Source organism: Notolepis coatsorum (assembly GCF_963971535.1).
Source record: "Notolepis coatsorum genome assembly, chromosome: 20".
Lineage (NCBI taxonomy): Eukaryota > Metazoa > Chordata > Actinopteri > Aulopiformes > Paralepididae > Notolepis > Notolepis coatsorum.
This window is the reverse complement of record NC_140184.1, coordinates 15,680,679-15,702,002: the sequence shown is the minus strand read 5'-3', so window position 1 is coordinate 15,702,002 and position 21,324 is coordinate 15,680,679. Positions and strand designations below refer to the sequence as shown.

Below are 21,324 nucleotides of genomic sequence, written 5' to 3'. Positions count from 1 at the left end.
CTCGATAATTCACTTTATGTGTGATTCTTACAGCCCTCTTTTGTAGTAGCCTATATATAATGGCTTTTGTAACAGCGATGCAGTGGATATCTGAAGGAAGCATGGTTGAAAGACCTTGTCATCCTCATCCATCCATCCATCCATCTGATGTAAGCAATGCATTCTGACCATGTTGCCTACCTCGGGGCATTGAGATGCTCGCTCTACCAGCAAACCATCCTCATCCATCCATCTGATGTAAGCAATGCATTCTGACCATGTTGCCTACCTCGGGGCATTGAGATGCTCGCTCTACCAGCAAACCTTTCAGTTGAATAAAGACTCGCCCGATGCCGACAACCATCTCTGCATTGCATCATATTAGCAGCAGCTGCCCTCCATATATGAATTTTAGGATTAAGGATTAAACTGCACACATTGCAACATAGTCATGCAGCGACACACATAGGAAACACACACATGCATCTTTTGGGGGCGTCGCCGATGAAATGTCTCTCTGCACTTGACCCATCCCGTTGTCGTTCCCCCCCCCCCCAAGGGCCGCCGGGAGCAGACATGGGTTGCGGCGTGGGGCCTCGCCCGGGGACCAATCCAAGTGCCCCCGTCTGTCTTTGTCAGGGACGCGATAGCGTTAGCGATCTGTTCTGCATGTTTTTCCATTAGGTTTATCTGGCAATCTCCACACAGAAAGGCCTGTGAGATACCCGACCTGGGTACCCGGCTACCCGGTCCCCAAGCAGGAATCGAACCTAGGACCTTCTTGCTGTGAGGCGACAGTGTTAACCACTACACCACCGTGCCGCCTTGATATTACATTTAGTCATTTATCTGATGCTTACATACGTCAATTATTACAAGCGACTTACAAGTTCTGTACGACAAGTCAGCAGGACGGGTACAACTCTTTCAACTGAATAACAATGTTCATCAAACAGTGTTGAACTTGGGTGCTGCAGTGTTAGAGTGCATAGTAGTAGAGACAGATTACTATAGTAGGCAGGGGCGGACCTTCCTACAGGCGATATAGGCGGTCGCCTAGAGCGCCACCCAGAGGGGGACGCAAAAAAAAAATTTTTTTTTTTTTTTTTATTATTTTTTTTTTATTTATTTATTTTTTCTCTGTGCAGTTTTGGCGCCCCCCTCTATATCGGCAACCATTATTTTTACATAAAAAAAATTCTAACATAAGGGAAAATGAGCCAAAAATCTAAAACGGTCGGTCGGTCTGAGCCTCAGCTTTAGGTGTTCACAGTCAGAACATGCTAGAGCGCTGTGCATTGATGGGTATCGGTCAAGTGTTTATAGAATTGAGCGTTGAGGAAAGAAAGACTAACGTTAGAGAACTATGAAGAGGCAAAAGCCATAAAGCGCAGTGGTGAATCTCGCCTAGGGCGCCAAATGTGCTAGGTCCGCCCCTGATAGTAGGTAGTAATATAGACAAGGACAATTTAGTGGAAGAGTGCATGATAGTAGAAGAACATAAGAAGGTTAGTTTTATTTATAATAATTTTTTTAAGTAGTCTTCTTCTTTCATTTCAGATATTCATTGTTATGTGTGTGAATGGAAAATCCACCCCTTTTGTTTACTCTCTGGTGCTGATGGCGCTGATGTTCCCACAGGCTTGTTTGTGTTGGAAAAAACGTCCTCCTGGTGCTGCTGGATTATTTCTGTCAAAGGACATGCAGTGCATATGGATCAGTGTGTCACATGCCGGCCGGCGACGGCCCATGACTCTGTGTTGTTGTGCATATCGATATCGGTGTCAACAGTCGGTAATCAGCCGTATCGGGTGGCGGTTAGGTAATCCGGCGATCGCTTCTAAAGGATAATTCCGGTTATTTTTATGTTTCTGTCATCTGGCTGCATGCTGATTGATTCAGACTGAAACTGTGGGACTTGGACCACAATTGTCTGAGTTGAGTCGTGTTTTTCTAGGTACTCTCGGGCTGCAACTCGATCATATACGTATATCCATATACAGTGTTGCTCGAAAGTATGTGAACCCCTTTTTCAAATATTTCACCCATTATTCTTTATTATATCTTCATCTAAGATACATTTTCTGATGAAGCATGTCATGATTGAAGGAAAACACAAATAGTTTGAATATATCTGGATTATTTACTAAATACAATGATTAAACATGAAATATTCTTCTGTGCATAAGTATGTGAACCCTTGGGATCCAGCAGCTGCTGGAACCTATGGCTTCAACTAAACCTTTCCAGAGTTGAATACTAGTCTCTTGCATGTGCTTTGATGGAGTTTGGTTAGTTTTCATCATTGAACTTCCTCAATTCACTGACATTTTAGGAATTTCTAGCATGAAGAACTCACTACAACTTCTACAGTATTTCAAAGTGTCCCAAAGGTCCGAGTGTCATCTCAGACCATCCTTAATGCTACAGTACATGTCTTCTCACAGTAAGCTGTGGTGTTCCACAAGGAAGCATACTAGGTCCGCTACTGTTCCTAATTTATGCAAATGACATGTCGTCAGCTTGTGACTGCAACTTGTTCCTGTTTGCGGACGACTCAGCCCTGCTGGTCTCTGACAAGAACAAGTTACAGGTTGAAAAAACCCTCCGCTCAGAACTAGGCAAAATCTGCATATGGCTCGCTGATAACAAACTATCATTACACATGGGCAAAACAGAGTCCATTCTCTTCGGTTCAAATAACAAACTCAGCAAGACCGACGGCTTCTCAGTTACAGTGGGTGACAATATTGTCACAAGGAAAGAAGATATTACCTACCTGGGTTCCATCCTAGAGGCAAATCCAACGAACTCGATTCTTGTACCGGATCTCCTCACTGGTAAACAAGAATACCCTGAAGACTCTGGCAGGAGCACTCATTCAAGGGTACTACGACTATGCCTGCACCTCATGGTACCAAAGCACCTCAAAGGCGCTAAAAACAAAATTACAAACATCTCAAAACAAACTGGTCAGACTACTGCTTGACCTTACTCCTAGAACCCACCTCACCCCTGCCCACTTTGACAACCTAGGATGGCTTAGAGTAGACGACAGAGTACAGCAACTTGCAATGGGCCTGGTCTACAAGATACACTACACGACCAAGGTACCCATGTACATGTCAAAATACTTCCCAAAGGTCAGTGAATACCACGATCACAACACCAGAGGGAGCTCCACAAATCGTGTTAAACCCAGATTCGGCTCAAACAAGGGACTAAACACGTTTCGCAATTATGCCACATCAATGTGGAACGCCCTACCCAAAGCTGTAAAGGAATGTGAATCACTACCCACTTTCAAAAACACTCAAAAAACACCTACGGGAGACCCCCCCCCACCTACCCAACCTCCTCCAATGTACAGTTTCTACGTCAAATGTATATACTTTTTTTCTGGACTCTTTTCGTTTCACAAACCGTACTGTATTTGCAAATCTGGTATGTCATAAATGTATAGATGTAGCAGTACTGTCTATCTATGTCATATATGTCATATATGTTACGATGAATTGAAAATGGGGGACCCTGATGTAAACAAGACGAAAGTCTTTCTCCGGTCTGCATCCCCTTAACAATTGTATGTATTGAGCTGTACTGTACTGTACCCATTCTGCAATCTGTTAATAAAGTTTTCAATCAATCAATCAATTTAACCACTATTATGTATTTCTGCTTGAATATTTAGGATCGTTGCCTTGCTGCACAACTCCTTTTGTCATTCCTCTGTAGAATTTTAAACACTGTAATTTGTAATTTGAAAGAAAGTAAAAACATAGAATTCACTGATTCACTGAAATCCCATCATGTTTAGTTCAAGCCATAGGTTCCAGCAGCTGCTGGATCCCAAGGGTTCACATACTTATGCACACAAGGATATTTCATGTTTAATCATTGTATTTAGTATGTTCAAAACGATTTGTGTTTTCCTTTAATCACGACATGCTTTATCAGAAAATGTATCTTAGATGAAGATATAATGAAGATTAATGTGTGAAATATTTGAAAAACTATTCCAAAGGGGTTCACATACTTTCAAGCAACATATATTGTAACTGAGGGGTACAATTCCCTGACTGTATTGTTAGATATGATATTTAATACCACTACCTCATGTACTTTAACTTCTGGCCACCCAGTACAAGATATAAGTATGATGAACACTTTCCCACCTGATGAAACGAACCAACACAAATGTACCAAATCGAATATTTAATACAGCAAAAGGTGTATACAACATTCACTTAATTACATTTATGATTTGAAATATTGAATATGCACTTTTATGGCAAATGAGTATTCGTAGGTAAATCAACATTGAATGTCCAATCTCTGGTTGCGCAGGGAGTAAGTATACAACCTGGAATATTTAGGAAACGATAGCGATGGTACTTAAATGATTATAGCTGGATACACTAAGGGGGGGGGGGGGGTCCCGCTGGTTGTAAGACAGTAGGAGGGGGGGTTAGAGAAGCCGCTGGCGGTATCCCATCTGGCCGACGGTGTCTTGGGAGAATCCAAAGTCTTGGACACGGTGCCCACAGAACCTCGGGCCGCAGACGAATACAGCTGGACCCTCTGTGGAACGGTATCTGCCGGTCCACAACGGAGAGACGTGGTGCGACCTCACGTGTAGAGCGCCGCCTCACCTGGAGTCCTCTCCGGGGGGTAATTCCAACACTCGGCAGTGTTGGCCTTTATCCATGGAATAATCAAAGCACACAAAGCATAATCCAAGAGCCGTGGAAGGCTCGCCGTCGTCTGGGTAGAGTAATCCAATATACAGGTCCAGTCGCTCTTGACCCGGAGCTCCTCGGATGCAATCACCACTAGGGGTCTGACCAGCCTGGATAAGCGTCCAGATAACGTCAGGAACGATGGGGTTACTGATAACTGTAGAACTCTAACCGAATGATGCACCATACATAAATAGACTATTATTAGCTTAATAGAATACGTCCAACTCGACGGTATGGTGCCAAACTATGACCATTCAACTATTAATCTACACGATATCTCAATGCCTATTCTGGGCCAAGTAGGCCTTACTACACCGCACGTGCGTCGTGGGGAGGCTTTTGCGTCTGTCACTCTGTTGGAGGGTAAAGAACTGGACTAAAAGAAAGTTCTACTTTACGAGCGCCATATATATATGCGCTATGAACAAATAGTACCATTCGTATTTCGCCCGACATATTACTGCGCGGAACCGGGGGTTGCCTCGACATGTTAGGCGGCACGATTGAACTTGGACCTAGGGGTATGGCAACCTGGCGCCAGGTTCTCGTCCAATGGTAGAATGAAACTATTATGGGCTGTTTAGTAGAAACGGGGATATTCAATGCATATTGTACAAGGAATATACAGGGGATATCAAACGATATACAAATACAATTAAATATATATATATAAATAAATATACATATTCGGTTTAATCTGATCCTTCACAACATATATCGTAATATCCTTTTAACTGAATCAATTCTGAAAGGTCATCTTTTGTGTGTTGCCTATGAGCTCCCGCTTCCCAGGCGAGGGACCGTTTTTGAAACGCGTTCTATTTCCCCCAGATCTGGAACGACTCTTTTGAGTTGAAAGCAGGGTTTGCACAAGGTCCTTGAAGTGCTTAAAGTGCTTGAAAATGGCAATTTTTTTAACAAGGTGCTTAAAAAGTCCTTGAAATTCAAATCAACCATTCGCATTGAATGTTTTGTTCATCCATGATCAAATTGTTCTGAATCAAGATTTTTTTTTATTTTCTTTTTTTTAATCAAATCTGACTAGTCGCTGTCTCGCACGCTCCGACTGCTTTTCCTCATTTCTTCGCGTGTGATGCTCTAGCTTGTGGTGGGAACCCTAGGTTTCCGGAAGACAGCATCTCATTCTGGAGATGAGGGTGAGACGGCAGGGTGGATGAATCCCTCCCATCATCTGTTGTCTTATTTCCCAGAACACCGCTGTTAGCTATGACTTTACCAGTAAGGACACATCATCACAGTCACTCCGCTTCAGCGACACATGGGCTGGAGCTACCTGGATCATAGCGCCTGTAGTTATCTAGCTAGCTAAGAGGATCATACACACCAGCACTGGTCCAGCAGAACGAGTGAAAGCTAATGGATACACACACACGCACATCTGTCAGAGCACAATCACACGTCACACACACACACACACTCACACACACACACACACACTCACAGACACAGACACACACACACACACACACACACACACACACACACACACACACACACACACACACACACACGCATGCATGCACATACACACACAAACCTGAGATAAACGGATGAGGTTTTCCGTAGCTGTCCAGACACTGGAGCCTAATTGGTCACAGTGGGCGGTTGCCCCAGGCTACCAGGCGTTATTAAGTTTGTGTTCATGTGCATATGAGGGTGTGCGTGCATGTGTCTTTACCCGCCAGCACAGACTAGATCTGTCCGGCAGTGTTAGCCTCTGCTCATGACTACCTGGTCGCCCGTGATTGACAGACTTTTTTTTCTTTTTTTTATCTACTTTTTTCTCCCATTTTCTATTTTTCTCCCATCCCAATTTCGTATCGTCCAATTCTACCCTCCCCTGTCTCGAACGATGTTGGCCATGCCTCCCACAAGCCGGCTGCAATGTGGACGAAGCCTTACATCACGTGTCCCCTCCGGTACTCGAGGAAGCAGCCGTCGCATCTTTTCACCTGCACAGCGCGATCTCTCAGCGGCGGAGGTCTGCGTGGGAGGGACACGCCGCCCCGTCGTTCCTGATTCTGCTGCGCAGGCGCACCAACCGACCTGTAGGAGTCGCTGTCCACAACGTCCGATCCCCACCCACCAGCTTCCCACCCCCTAATACTGCCAATTGTATTAGTATGAACGACCAGCCAAGCTGGTAGCAATGCAGAGAGCTGGGCTCTCCTGCATTAGTGGCGAGCGCCTTGCCCACTGCGCCACTTAGCCGCCCTAACAGACTTTGTTTGTTCAAGGGGAAGTGACGTTGTGATTGGTGGATGGAGAAAAGAGGGCTGGGTTTGAGACGGGTCAATAGCTAACATCCTGAATGGACCCGAGTGAATGTATTAGTTTTGTCAGGCTTTTAAAAGATGCCACACAGACATGTTCCCAACAAACTGTCTTTTGATTATTTCTGTTCACCTTATATGCCCCGCCCATTTCTGCCGTTGCCCACTTCCTGTAACTGAACTTTGTGATGCTGGTAGTGTAGATATCCCCATACTGAATAAATAATGCATCTGCAAGCACAACACTTTAGCTAGCTCACTGTCCTTATAAACAGAGACATATGTAAAGAAATAGTGTATAAAAGAAAAGGGGCTTGGTGTTTCCCAGTAATACTGATTTTGAAGGCTAACTATATCCCTAACGTTATAGCCCTCCCTAGAGACAGTGTCACAAGTTCATAGGAAGTTGAAAGACAAAATTGGTACGCTGGCAGAGTCCTTGTTGCCTAGTAGAAACACAAAGTTTCAAGTTTCAAGTTTTATTTGTGACATACTGTATACGGTACATGGACATTATAGTGAAATGCTTGGTTCTGTGTTAGAAAACTTAGCAATGGAAAAGTTAACATACATACAAAAGGGAAAAACAGAACAATTTGAAAGGATATGGACGTCATTTATACATTTCTTGAAAAAACGTGAGAATCTAAAGGAAAGGGATAGGAAACGAGAGGTTACGGATAGGACGGGGGAAAAGCAGATGAGGGTAGAGAAGCCGAAGAGGGTTTTTTATTTTTATGATTTCTTATAATTCATTTAACTGTATTTGTTTTTGTTATTGTAGTATGTTTAAGTGAATGTCAATTTAAATTATAATTAGAGAAGGGAGGGGGTTGAAATGTGTTTTTGTCCTATGTATGTGTGTGTGTGTGTGTGTGTGTGTGTGTGTGTGTGTGTGTGTGTGTGTGTGTGTGTGTGTGTGTGTGTGTGTGTGTGTGTGTGTGTGTGTGTGTGTGTGTGTGTGTGTGTGTGTGTGTGTGTGTGTGTGTGTGTGTGTGTGTGTGTGTGTGTGTGTGTGTGTGTTAAAAAGGGGGGGGGGGAGATAAACATAGGCAACAATCAAAATTAAAATAGATAAGCGTACTTAAAAGTATTTAAAAGCAAAGGACACAGTAACAAAACGATACAACAATAAAACAATAAGATCATAAAATCAACAAGCTACATGGTGTCGAAAGCCAGAGAGAAAAGGTGGGTCTTAAGGAGGCTTTTAAAATGGGACAGTGATGAGGCCTGCCTAATCTGCAGCGGCAGCTCGTTCCACATTTTAGGGGCGACAACGGAGAAAGCACGGTCCGCCCGGAGCATAGAATGCATAGAATACGTGTTCATCAGCTAATAGCTCTCCGATCAGCTGTAACCGTATCTCGGGCTTGGGCCCCGAGCCTGACCCGCTAACAAAATGTTTTTATGGCCATGTTTTACTGTTCTTAGTAATAGTCAACAGCAGCCATATGCCACAGTATTTAGGTAACATATGGCCCAGAACGGCTCATATGACTGACCCCAGAGCTGTGGTACATATATAGTGTCGACACTTCTGTGCGTTTACACACAGCGACAGAGAATTAATATTTGCCGTTTCCAAGCCACTACCACTTTAGCTTAGTCTCTAGCTGTTTTGGCTTCCTAGCCAACGTTGGCCGACCACCAAACGTGTAAGCTATGTAAGGGCCTGTTGTGTGTGTATGCAACAGTGGATTGCAGACGAGGAGTCTGGCTCCTAGAGCTTACAGCGGGACCAGCGTTACTCAGGATTAAACGCTCGTGTGCTGTTACTCACCCGATGTGCGCGGGTCTGGTGAAACCACAACATCATTGGGATTTTAAAACAATGAAGCCATAACAATGAATGTAAAAAATACTTAAGGGATGTTAACTTCATCTCAATTATAAGCAATTTAGATTACAAGCATCTGTGGTTGATTTGTGCCATTTACCTTTGCTAGATCACATTAATCAATCAAAGTGCTATTATTTTTTTGTGATAAAATCGGATTTCTGTAAAAAAAAAAGAAAAAGAGAAAGGAATCAATTATAATCGAGACATGAATGTAATAAATCATGTTTATCTTGAAAAATATAAATTAAACAAGGTGGAGGCAGACAGTGAAAGTATGCAGTGAACCATTTTTACCATATTTACTTGTTTTTATATGTTCTTCACATAAAATGAGCCATGGCCAATAAGTCTCAGTAAAAAAAAAAAAATGATCAATTCTCTTAGTAAACATTGAAAACGGGTCCCACAGGCCTGAACACCACAGAAGGGTCAAAGGGAAAAGCCACCCTGAAGTAGAATGTACATATGTTATTTCTACAGCTTAGTTTAATCTTTCTTTAAGCTCAATGCTACATATAGACAGTGAATAGTGGAGCAACTACACAGTAACCATGGCGATTTTACTGGGATATGGGGACATTTTCTGATCTGTAATGTTTATCTACATTTGGATGTAATACCTCAAACAAGAATTATATGAATCCACAATTGGTCACTAATTAATTGTCAATGGACCAACTCCAAATGTGTAATTTGATGACATTACAAAATAAATGCACATCTTGATGCACCAGAATCACTTTATTCACCCATGTAGGGATAGGCTACACCAGGATTAGACAAAGAGGGAACATTTTTATTTCTGTCCTCACTTCTCCTTTTGTGTTCTTCCAGGACAAGCTTAAAGCCGGCATCAGCACCAAAGACCTAGAGCTGAAAGACCACCATTACAGTAAGTCTCCCACCTCCTAATCAAGAGCATTAGCATGTGAAAGAGAGGCTCTTCATTTAGCTTCTCTGAGAGCTGCCGCTCGTTGATCCATGGCAACCCAGCCGGACCAGAGAGGCACTGATGGAGATGCTGCCTTTCATCTTCACACAGCTTTTATCCTCACCTCCGGTTTACACCTACATGCACACGCACACACGCACGCGCACACACACACACACACACACACACACACACACACACACACACACACACACACACACACACACACACACACACACACACACACACACACACACACACACACACACACACACACACACACACACAGTCTGGGATTCCGACCGTGCTCAGATCCTCTTTGAAAGAGGGGGATCCGTCGCAACAAATAATTTAGTTCTATTCAGATATGGATTTCTTTTATAGTTTAATTAGGCAAAAATATTCATAATAAACAGAAAGAATAAAAGACAACATTATATTCTCCAGCCAGTGAGTCCCTAAGACGAAATGCCACACAGACTGGTGGGTCCAGTTAGCTGTCCAGCAGTTCGCCTCAAGAAGCTCCCGTCTGTCCAGTGAGTCTGTCATATTATAGCAACACGTAGGAGTTCCTGGCCCTCCCTCGACAGAGAGGGAGAGAACTCTCAAGGTCGGCCTAAAAATGGAATGCCGGTTACCATGGAACCTCAAGAGTAGATATGGCATATTGTAGATACTGTTTCATAGTTCTTTTACAATAGATATAATTATAGATAGATCTATACATATTTTACATTTTCTCTCTCTCTCTCTCTCTCTCTCTCTCTCTCTCTCTCTCTCTCTCTCTCTCTCTCTCTCTCTCTCTCTCTCTCTCTCTCTCTCTCTCTCTATCTCTATCTCTATCTCTATCTCTATCTCTCTCTCTCTCTCTCTCTCTCTCTCTCTCTCACACACATGCACAGACACACACTCTCTCACACACACCTGCACACACACATACAGATACACTCACTAGGGCTGCACAATTAATCGTAAAATGATTGCGATCTCGATTCATAGACGTACAGTATGCGATCTCATCTCTAAATGACGACGATTCTGATGTATTTGCATTTGTGTCAACATGGAGATCCGTTGCATTAAAACACTCGCTCCTATTCCCCTATGCATTCATGTCACGCTGCATTCACGTGTTGACTTATTTGCTTCGGAACAATCCCAGTTGCGATATCAATCAGACTTACACGATGTAAAGAAAAACACGCTATTAATTCAACGTTGAATATATTTTCTTACTTTTGTGTTGACTTGTCGCCAGATTCCTGTTTTTGTGTTCCAGATGAGAGGTAGGAGCTGGACAACACAACGGTTCCATAGCCTGAAGTGAAGTCTTATAGTCATACAGTCCAAAGTTTAAAAGTTTTTTGTAATGTGTGTACCGGTAAAAACAACGTGATTATCCAAAATGGCCGTCCACTTCATAATATTCTGACGCTAGAGTCGGGACAAAGGTCGGAACCAAAAGTGGTAATTTGATGGAACGTTTGTCAAATGACGCCCTGAGCTGACTGACGAGAGCAAAAGTGCTGCAACGCACACGCGTCCCGTGCACAGGCGTAAGAGAGGAAAATAGACTAGAGTTCTTTTGTATGTTACAAGAGACATTTAAGTAAGTCAAACACTTTCATATATGTTATGTTTAAGTCAAGCACTTTCATATATGTTATGTTTAAGTCAAGCACTTTCATATATGTTATGTTGTCTGTTTAACACATTCCCTGCCACGCAATTTGAGCATCTTATACCATTCTCTGCCAGCACTGTAAGCCTATGGAGATATTCACCTTCTTTGCAGGGCTATAACTTTTTAAATTGTATTGCTAAATTGACATTACTATGGCCCATTCAACATCGATTATCTATCGTTCAGGATGTAGGAACGTTTAACTTTTTCATTCATACATTCATACGAAAATACCGTCTAGAATATAAATATGTTTTTATCGTTTTCTGCAGTAATTCCTAGAACGTGAGATATAGGCATAAACGCATATATAGATTATCAAATGCCGTTTGTTGCCGATCCACGCTATATAAAAAATTTCAACTGTACATGATCCTAAACGTTATGACTGATCATGCACGGATGAACGGAGGGGGGGGGGGGGGTCGTTTATAATTCCGTGATCGTCGTTAAATGCTTTATGTAGTATGGGTGATATATTGATCGGAGCAGTTTGCATGGATAATAATAAACAAACAGGCTGAAAGTAACGTCAGCATCCTCTTACCGTTGGGCGATGAGACTGGAGCAAAAAGATCCCACTTATTTGACAGCGATCGAGTTGATCCATTTCCGGTTTGTATAATAATAATACACGCCCAAATCATGTCGATTATTGAGTTATGGCAGCGATCCATATACACGGTGTGTGTCTAGAGTCCTGCAACAATATGCAAGTGCCGGACGCATTTCGGAGACGCACCGAGGTCGACTCGTCCATTTCCGGTTTGGCAACTCGCCGATCATCCACCAGGGGGCAGTATTGAAGCGTTGCAGAGTTGTGCCGAGTCCCACTGCATCAGACCAGGCTCCGTGAGGGAATTATGAATAACATGGCAAAAAAATGAAATATGATCTCAATAACGTCGTACGCCGTGGATTGGCAGAATTCGCATGAACTTGAAACACGTCGTACAACGTGAATGGCGCAGGATGTGTTAAAGAGTGCAATAAATGTTTTTATTGAAAAAAAAAATAAGAATCAAAGGGAGGCTAGGTGGCGCAGTGGGCAAGGCGCTCACCACCAACGCAGGAGATGCTGGGTTCGAGCCCAGGTCTCGGCGTTGCTACCAGCTTGGCTGGTCGTTCATACTACCGTACTTTTCGGACTATAAGCCGCGGCTTTTCCCCCCATTTTTCCACCATGCAGCTTATATAACGGTGCGGCTTATATGTGACTCGACTTGACCAAACCCGAAAATGTAAAAATCTAAATATTGCTTTTTTGACTGCATTGAAATGTTATTTATCTGTTCCCTTATTTGCTAAACTTAATACAACTTGTAAATGAGTTAATTCTTGTTATTTGTCCGACAGTATTGTGTCCCAATGCTAATTACATATGGTAATTAAACATTAAAACACCTGCGGCTTACAGTCCAGTGCGGCTTATATATGTACACATCATTCAATTTAGCTGCTGCGGCTTATAGTGCGAAAAGTACGGTAATACAATTAGCAGTATTAGGGGGTGGGAAGCTGGTGGGTGGGGATCGGACGTTGTGGACAGCGACTCCTACAGCTCGGTTGGTGCGCCTGCACAGTAGAATCAGGAAGCGACGGGGCGGCGTGTCCCTCCCACGCAGACCCTCGCCGCTGAGAGATCGTGCTGTTCAGGTGAAAAGATGCGACGGCTGCCTTCTCGAGTACCGGAGGGGACACGTGATGCAAGGCTTTGTCCACATTGCAGCCGGCTTGTGGGAGGCATGGCCAACAGCATTCGAGACAGGGGAGGGTAGAATTGGACAATACGAAATTGGCGAAGGGAGAAAAATTGAAAAATGGGTAGAAAAAGTAGATAAAAAAATATATATATAAGAATCGTGTGAGAGAATCGTGATCTCAATTCTTACGGAGAAAAATCGTGATTCACATTTTAGCAAGAATCGTGCAGCCCTAACTCACGCACTCACTCACTCACTCACTCACTCACTCACTCACTCACTCACTCACTCACTCACGCACTCACGCACACACGCACACATGCACACACACACACACTTGCACTGTTATACACAGAAACAAACACATGTGCACATGCACACACTTACACAAAAATGGAGGCATACGTATGTACAGATATGGGTGGGAACGCATATACGCACACACACTGTTATACACAAATTATGTATACACAGATGCACACGCATTATGTGCAATTGTGCACACAGAGCACATAAACATGCATGCACGAGTGCATTCATGCATACACACACACAGAGACATGATACATATACATGCAGATGCACGCACACACACATTTACAGTACCTCATGCCGACTAGACACTAAAGTCAGAATTTGGTTTGATTTTCGATTCTTTATGAGTTCAAATGTATTCATACTACACAGCTTTAATTTAATACCTATATCAAAAGGTCAAAACGTTGGTATATTTGAAACAAGACCAAATACTTTCGCATCGTGGCTACAAAGTGGTGCGACTGCCCCCTTTTCATATACTATACACAGTATGAAAATGTTCACTGTCCGCACCTTTTCAACTCTGCTGTGCGCTCCTCTCTACTACGCCCCTAATGTCAACACGTCTTTTCCTCTTGTTTGCTCTGAGGCCGACGGATAACAAAGTTGTATAACAGAGAGCTGCGACTGCAGTCTGATATGATACAGTAGGTTGGCGTTATGTAATATTTGTGTGAATGAGTGGTGTTCTCTGTTCCTCACGCACCGGTGAGCTTTTGGGAGTGTGGTGACTAGTGACGCTGGCCTTCACAATAGGTTCAGTATACCTGCATACTGAAATGTCCCTGATGCGTCTATTCTTTTACCAACGGATTTCCAGTTCTGCGATCTGATTGGCCACTGACGTTTCTGGTGCGATCTGATTGGCCACTGACGTTTCTGGTCATGTGACATGTGCGCCCAATCGCGTGACGCACCCATTTCCGCCTCGAACAGCAGCAAACTACCTAACGCCTAGTTTATCACTGGTTAAGCTTAGGCGACTCTTTCGAAGTTGGTTAAGGTTAGAGTTTGGAATCAGGGCTGGTGTTCTATCGCCCTGCTCTAAGACAAACTCTAACCTTAACCAACTTCGAAAGAGTGCCTAAGCTTAACCGGTGGCAGAACTTGCCGTCACACGATTGGCGCGACCAGAAACGTCAGTGGCCAATCAGAGCGCAGAACGCGAACGCAGAACTGGAAATCCATTGGTAAAAGTATTCAGGCGTCCCTGATAGGAAGCTGCTTGTAGTGAGGACTCTGGTAAGAACAACACAGTATCCAAAGTTACCACAGGGGCACAATATATACAGTACATGATACACATCTCATAACTGATGAGGTTACAGTACATTACACCTCACACAACTGACGAGGTCAGCACTTGGGTCTGTTGTTACAGAATATGATACACCTCACACAACTGATGAGGTCAGCACTTGGGTTTGTAGTTGGGATGTTCAATATTGGCTTTTTTACCGATATCCAATATAGCAATATTGTCTAAATCTTAATTTCCGATACCGATATCAACCGATACCGATATATGCAGGATTTCCCCCCCCCCAAAAACTGAATAATTTCAGGTAATTAACATTACATGTCTCTTGTCGTGGAATTAACACAACATTATGCATACTTTTGACAATAAATAAAATAAGAATTTGTTCTTACTTGCTTGCCTGGGTAAATAAAGGTTAAATAAAAAAAAAATTTAATAAAAAAATTTGAAAACCGATACCGATCATTTCCGATATTACATTTTAATGCCAATATTGCCCGATAATATCGGTAGGCCGATAATATCGGACATCCCTAGTTTGTAGTTATAGTATATGATACACCTGATGATGTCAGCACTTGGGTCTGTAGTTACAGTACATTACACCTCACACAACTGATGAAGTCAGCACTTGGGTCTGTAGTTACAGTACATTACACATCACACAACTGATGAGGTCAGCACTTGGGTCTGTAGTTACAGTACATTACACATCACACAACTGATGAGGTCAGCACTTGGGTCTGTAGTTACAGTACATTACACATCACACAACTGATGAGGTCAGCACTTGGGTCTGTAGTTACAGTACATTACACATCACACAACTGATGAGGTCAGCACTTGGGTCTGTAGTTTCAGTACATTACACAACTGATGAGGTCAGCCCTAGTTACTTGTGCAAATCAAGCAGGTTTATAGCATGGGGAAGGAGTTTAACACCCGTTGCACTTGACCCAGGGTGCTCTAACATCCAGCCTCAGGGGAGTCTCAAACTCTGAGTGAGGCTGGTGGGGGGGTCACTGCAAGGGAAATGGCTTTTCCTTTTCACATAGATGGATCAGATGTGGGAGATCTTCGTATTGGATAATCATCCTGATATTTTGTGTCGGCCTTATTTTTTCAAACCTAACCAGTTTTATGTTTTGTATCTTCCCGCAGTTTTCAAACCCATCTTCGCCTCAGCTAGGATGTGCATCAATCCCAATGCTGAAATTGAGCTGAAGACCCCAAAAGCCGACCTATATCTAGAGGTTCAGGACATAGCAATAGAGATTACTAAACCACAGGTAATATGCATACACACACACACACACACACACACACACACACACACACACACACACACACACACACACACACACACACACACACACACACACACTCACTATCCTCTCAATTTCAGTATTAAAACAGCTGCTTTCCTCATCTAATGTACTTGGAAACAGTACTCTTCATCAGTTGCCATCAGTCTATTCAGGTTTACTGGCAGTTCCTTAACATTTAGCTTGAACAGGTTAATTGGTGATAGCAGTGAATTAGCAGCCCTTCCTACCTCATTCAGTGCAAACTCAGAATATCTGCTCATTGAGGCACATTTAAGAAAGCCAGTTCTAGATGGCCAGATTGCCATTTAGTCACAGTGGGACCCATTGTATAGATTTTAAGTGGTCCTTCACAAAACTGAATATTAGAAATATTTAATATTTAGTCTCTCTTGTTCCATAATAGGATAGGAGTATTTTTTTAGGCAGCTTGACATAAATGTATAAAAAAGTTATTATCCACTTGTAAGTATTCTAAACTAACCAACACCCAATAGGGTTTTTGTCCATCACCCAGATGATGCCGTACTGTATGTGAAAATGTTTAGGCGTCCCTGCAATCTAAAGTAAGCAGGTGTTATGTATTCCCTGTAATCTCTTTTAATTAGGTGAGGCACAGCGGCAAAGACACATTCCCACCGGAAATTTAATTTCCATTAATTTATGACTCTCTCATACTGATGGTTAATAGTGTTTCTGGTATTGTCTATCTATTTCCTTCTTATACAGTACCATACTGGTTAATTGTTTCTGGTAGGATGCAATAGACTCATGATATGATGTGAGGGGGGGGGGGGGGGGGGGGGGGTGTTGCTGCTGCTTGTGTAATATGTGTAATTTGTGCAATATGTGGCATTTGTGCAATATGTGTCATTTGTGGTTGTGATATGCTACAGTATGTGTTGCTTGATTTATGTTTAAATGTTACCACTATAGGCAGCTACAGTGTGTGCAGCATTTGAGTCCAAGACAAATCTCCCTACAGGGACAACACAGTATAATTATGGTATTGTATGTAGGGCTGACCTTCGATTATTTTTTTTGGAATTCTAAGCTTCGGGGCCGAGATTCTATTTTAATTCGAAGCTTCGAGAATTTTTTTATTTTATTATTATTATAATTTTTTTTATATTGTGAGAACTTGTACAGCACTTTGTTCAACTTTGTCAGTGCTGTAAAGTTTAAACCGTTTTAAATCTTAGACAAACAAAACTCTTTGCTTTCATGAAATATTGTAAGCCGTCATTTGAGGCTTTATAAAAGCAGCACAATGAACACAAATCTGTCAGTGCCGAGTCCGACCTCATCTTAAATAACAAACAGCATTGCTTGTTGTACCGTAGTTAACAAAGAGAGGCAGAGTTGATTTAGCAAAAAATAAATTAATTTTTTTTTTTTTTTTTTTTTTTTTTGTTTAATAATCGAATTGTATTCTCATATTCGAATCCCATGCCCATCGAACGAAGCTTTGAAGTATTTAAGACAGCCCTAATTGTATGGTATTATATCTATCTATGTCCTTCCTACACAGTACCTAACCATGGTGGAACTTCTGGAGTCCATTGACTGCATGGTGAAGAACGGCCCCTACCGGAAGTTCAGACCGAACGTACCTGTACACAGAAATGCCAAGCACTGGTCAGTCCATCAATATGGAATCATAATAGATTGGATCCACTTGTATAAGAAATCTCAAAATGGTTGTCTGACAGGTACAGGAACATTAATTAATGCGTTCTACAGAATTATGGGCATGTACCTTTACTAGGTTTCCTGTTGTATCTATAACCACACACATGTTGAAGAGAATAGAGGTCGCACTTTTGAGTCGAGAGACAAAAGAGAGATGATTTTATGTGTTGAATGTGTTTTTTTATGTAAAACATGTACAGTACAATGCCTGACACGCTCGTAATCTGACATGGGTTAATAATCTGACATGGGTTAATAATCGGAATAATCTGGGTTACAGGGGAAAAGGGCAGTTTGACATACAGTATAGTAGCCTTTGTCGTTGATTCATTGGCACAAAAGAACATGAAAGTGTTAAGCTGTAGGGGACGGCTGGGTAGCGCAGCGGAGACACTGGTATCGAATCCAGCTGTCAGAGTGGTACCTCCGGCTTGGTCGGTCATCCATACTAACCAATTGGCAGTGTTAGCGGGTGGGAAGCCGGCGGGGTGTGTGTCCTGGTCGTTGTAAACAGCGACTCCTACAGGTCGGTCGGGGCGCCTGCTCAGCGATGGAGGGAACTGGGGGAAGTAGTGTGAGCCTCCCACGCGTTACGCTCCCCCAATGAGAATCCTCGCTGTAAGGTGAAAAGAAACGGCTGGCTGACTCTGCATGTATCGGAGGGGACATGTGATAGTATCTATCAACCCTCCCTAGACTGGCAAGTGTGGGGGGGGGGGGGCAAATGCGCGCAATGACCAGGAAGGGGAGGGGGGAATTGACATGATGACTAAATTGGGATGGGAGAAAAATACAGAAAAAAGGAGGAGAAAAAGTAGATAAAAAAAAGAAAGTGTTAAGCTGAAAGCCGGTTCACACCAGTGCGATGTGAAAACTCAGTGTGGGGGGAATGTGACAAATCTGCATGGGAGCTTTTCCGTATGGTAGCTATGGTAACAATACACACTGGGTCCGGAGGGGATGTTCCATTTCTCTGCGTTCTATTTCACACCAAAAGAATAATAAACCGACTGTTAGATGGATCGAGAATGGACCTGAACTCATATTCATATTGCGTTTGAGTCGCATTGCGAAAGAACAGCTTGTTCCTTATTTCCATTTTTCGGCAATGGTAGACCTATAACTCCGGCCCGTGGGAGGGTTGACTCAAAGGGTTGACTCATATTGATGTGTAAAGTGGTTGTAACAGCCCAGCAGCCATGCCAGGATTGATACAGAGCACATGCAGTGTTTCCATTACAATTTAGTGTTTCAAAATACCATGTTTCACAACTCCTTTTTTCTTTAGGGAGAGTAGGCCTGCATTCAATGGTAAATGGTGCATTTATATACTGTAGCACTTTTATCCAAAGCGCTTTACAATTTGTTCCTCACATTTGACCCATTCACTCACACATTCACACACCGACGGTCCAAATTGTTTGGGAACATTTTTCCGAAATTGTTCAATGAGCCCTTCTATGTGGCTACAGATGATGGGCTTCAAAACATGTTTGCAACATTCTGTTCCACCAAAAAGCCATCAAGCAGAGTAAATACCCCCGAAATCGCCGCTGATTATCCTGGAGTGCCACCTAGCTCTCCATTTGAGCTGTCAGTCCAAACAGATCTGTGTCGCGAACCTTGTAGTCCCAGATTCAACACATTGAGTCGGACAAAGATGTCAGTTAGATAATAATAATAATAAACGAAGCATGTAGTCCTTTTTCGTTGACCGTTTTCAGCACTGTTTTCTCTGCTCTGTTACCTACCCGCGACCCCACTTTGGGTCGCGACCCGTAGTTTGAGAACCGCTGCTATAGACTATGCCAGCTATAATCTTTGTAATGTGCTTTTACTTCTGTGAGATTATCCTATTCTTTTTGGAATTCTAAACACACACACATACACACACAGAGAGAGAGAAAGAGAACTCAACTACCTTTCATGTTCAAAGTTGAAAAGGAGGTGAGATGATCCGCGCACAGCAGTGCCATGCGAATGGGGGCTATCCACTCATTATCCTCCTTCCAAATTTTTTTTCCGCACGAATATCCTAGAGCAGGGGTGTCAAACTCACTTACAGAGGGGGCCGAAATAAAAAAAACACATGATTTCGCGGGAAGGAATATTGATTGATAGAAATTGATAGGTGAATTCAGTCTGGGTGCCGGATGAAAATGCCAGGAGGACCCGGATTTGGCCCGCGGGCCTATAGTAACTAAGGACTTAAGAAAGATTTTCGCACAAACATTCATCGTCAAGGTGAAACAGCTTTAATGTTTATAATCCCAATTCTGCAAGATGGATGTATCAGAACGGCGTGAAAGTCCCCCATCTCTCCATATCTGCCCACCACCCTTTTCAGGTTTGGTTTGTGTGTGCCGTTTGCCTTCGCTCTAGGTGGAGGTATTGTATGGACAGCATCCTGGAGGTTCACATCAGACGCATCTACCAGATGTGGTCTTGGTCCAACATCAGGAAGCACAGGCAGAACCTCAAGGCCTACAAGGCCGCCTACAAAGCCAAGCTTCTGACCCAGAGCAAACTGAGTCTGGACACAGAGAATCAAATACAGGTCAATATTGTTATTGTTATTGTTTGAGAACCTTGGCATTTTAGGAATATAGCTTACTCTCTCAGTCAGAGTACCTTACAATAATAGCAACACAATAATTTATTTTGGTACAGTACACCATACATAGATTCACAACATTTGTTTTTAGGAATGCATTTGTACTTGGTGAATGAAACATGTCTTGTTTTTCTGTCTGTTGACAACAGGATCTGGAGAAACTTCTAGATGTTTTCAACATCACGTTGGCCCGGCAACAAGCAAAAATGGAGGTACTTCATCTCTGGCTTTGTTCCGTTTTAAACGCTGATCTAATTCAGAATGTAATTTGTGACGCATGGACAATATCCCCCCCCCCCCCCCTCCCCCTCCCATGCTCCTACTAGAATAGAGACGAGCAGTGATGTAGCCGTGCTGAATTTTCCAGACAAAAGTGGTCCCTAGATTCACGTGAGAGTAGTAGATGAAATATGACCGTAGATTTGCAGTAGTCCTGTTTTTCTTTTTTTTATACCATTACTGCCTTGCCTGTAATGTAGTCAGTTGGTGCGTATTTCAGAAGTCTAGTGGGTTAGTATTTACTTAGTATTTGTGTGAAAATGGTAAATGGTGCATTTATACAGTATAACACTTTTATCCAAAGCGCTTTACAATTTTTGTTCCTCATATTCACCCATTCACTTGCACATTCACACACCGACGGCGGAGGCAACCATGCAAGGTGCCAACCTGCTCATCAGGAGCAATTATGGGTTAAGTGTCTTGCTCAAGGACACTTTGACTCGCTGCCCGGGAGGAGCCGGAATCGAACCGGGAACCTTCCGAGTACCAGACAACTGAGCCACTGTCGCCACCAACAAATGTTCGCCAATTGGGCGCAGCGTAATGAAAAGTTGCAATATTTAGTCGATCATGCAAAAGCCATATGCAAAAAGTGCTGGGATTATATACTGTATGTTACAAAGTCAACAATGTAATTTCACCTCATTACAGTATGT

The 21,324-nt window shown here is 42.8% G+C and overlaps 1 protein-coding gene across 2 annotated transcripts in view; it reads left to right on the top strand.

Moving 5' to 3' along the window:
* The window catches only part of vps13c (vacuolar protein sorting 13 homolog C), a 216,122-nt gene that overhangs the window by 45,751 nt on the left and 149,047 nt on the right, over window positions 1-21,324 (top strand). For both annotated transcript variants that reach the window (XM_084337487.1, XM_084337486.1), the window contains exons 11-15: window positions 9,693-9,750; window positions 15,917-16,044; window positions 17,612-17,718; window positions 20,155-20,329; window positions 20,536-20,598. In XM_084337487.1, coding sequence (XP_084193613.1) covers window positions 9,693-9,750; window positions 15,917-16,044; window positions 17,612-17,718; window positions 20,155-20,329; window positions 20,536-20,598 — 531 coding nt within the window. The remainder of the gene's footprint in view (window positions 1-9,692; window positions 9,751-15,916; window positions 16,045-17,611; window positions 17,719-20,154; window positions 20,330-20,535; window positions 20,599-21,324) is intronic.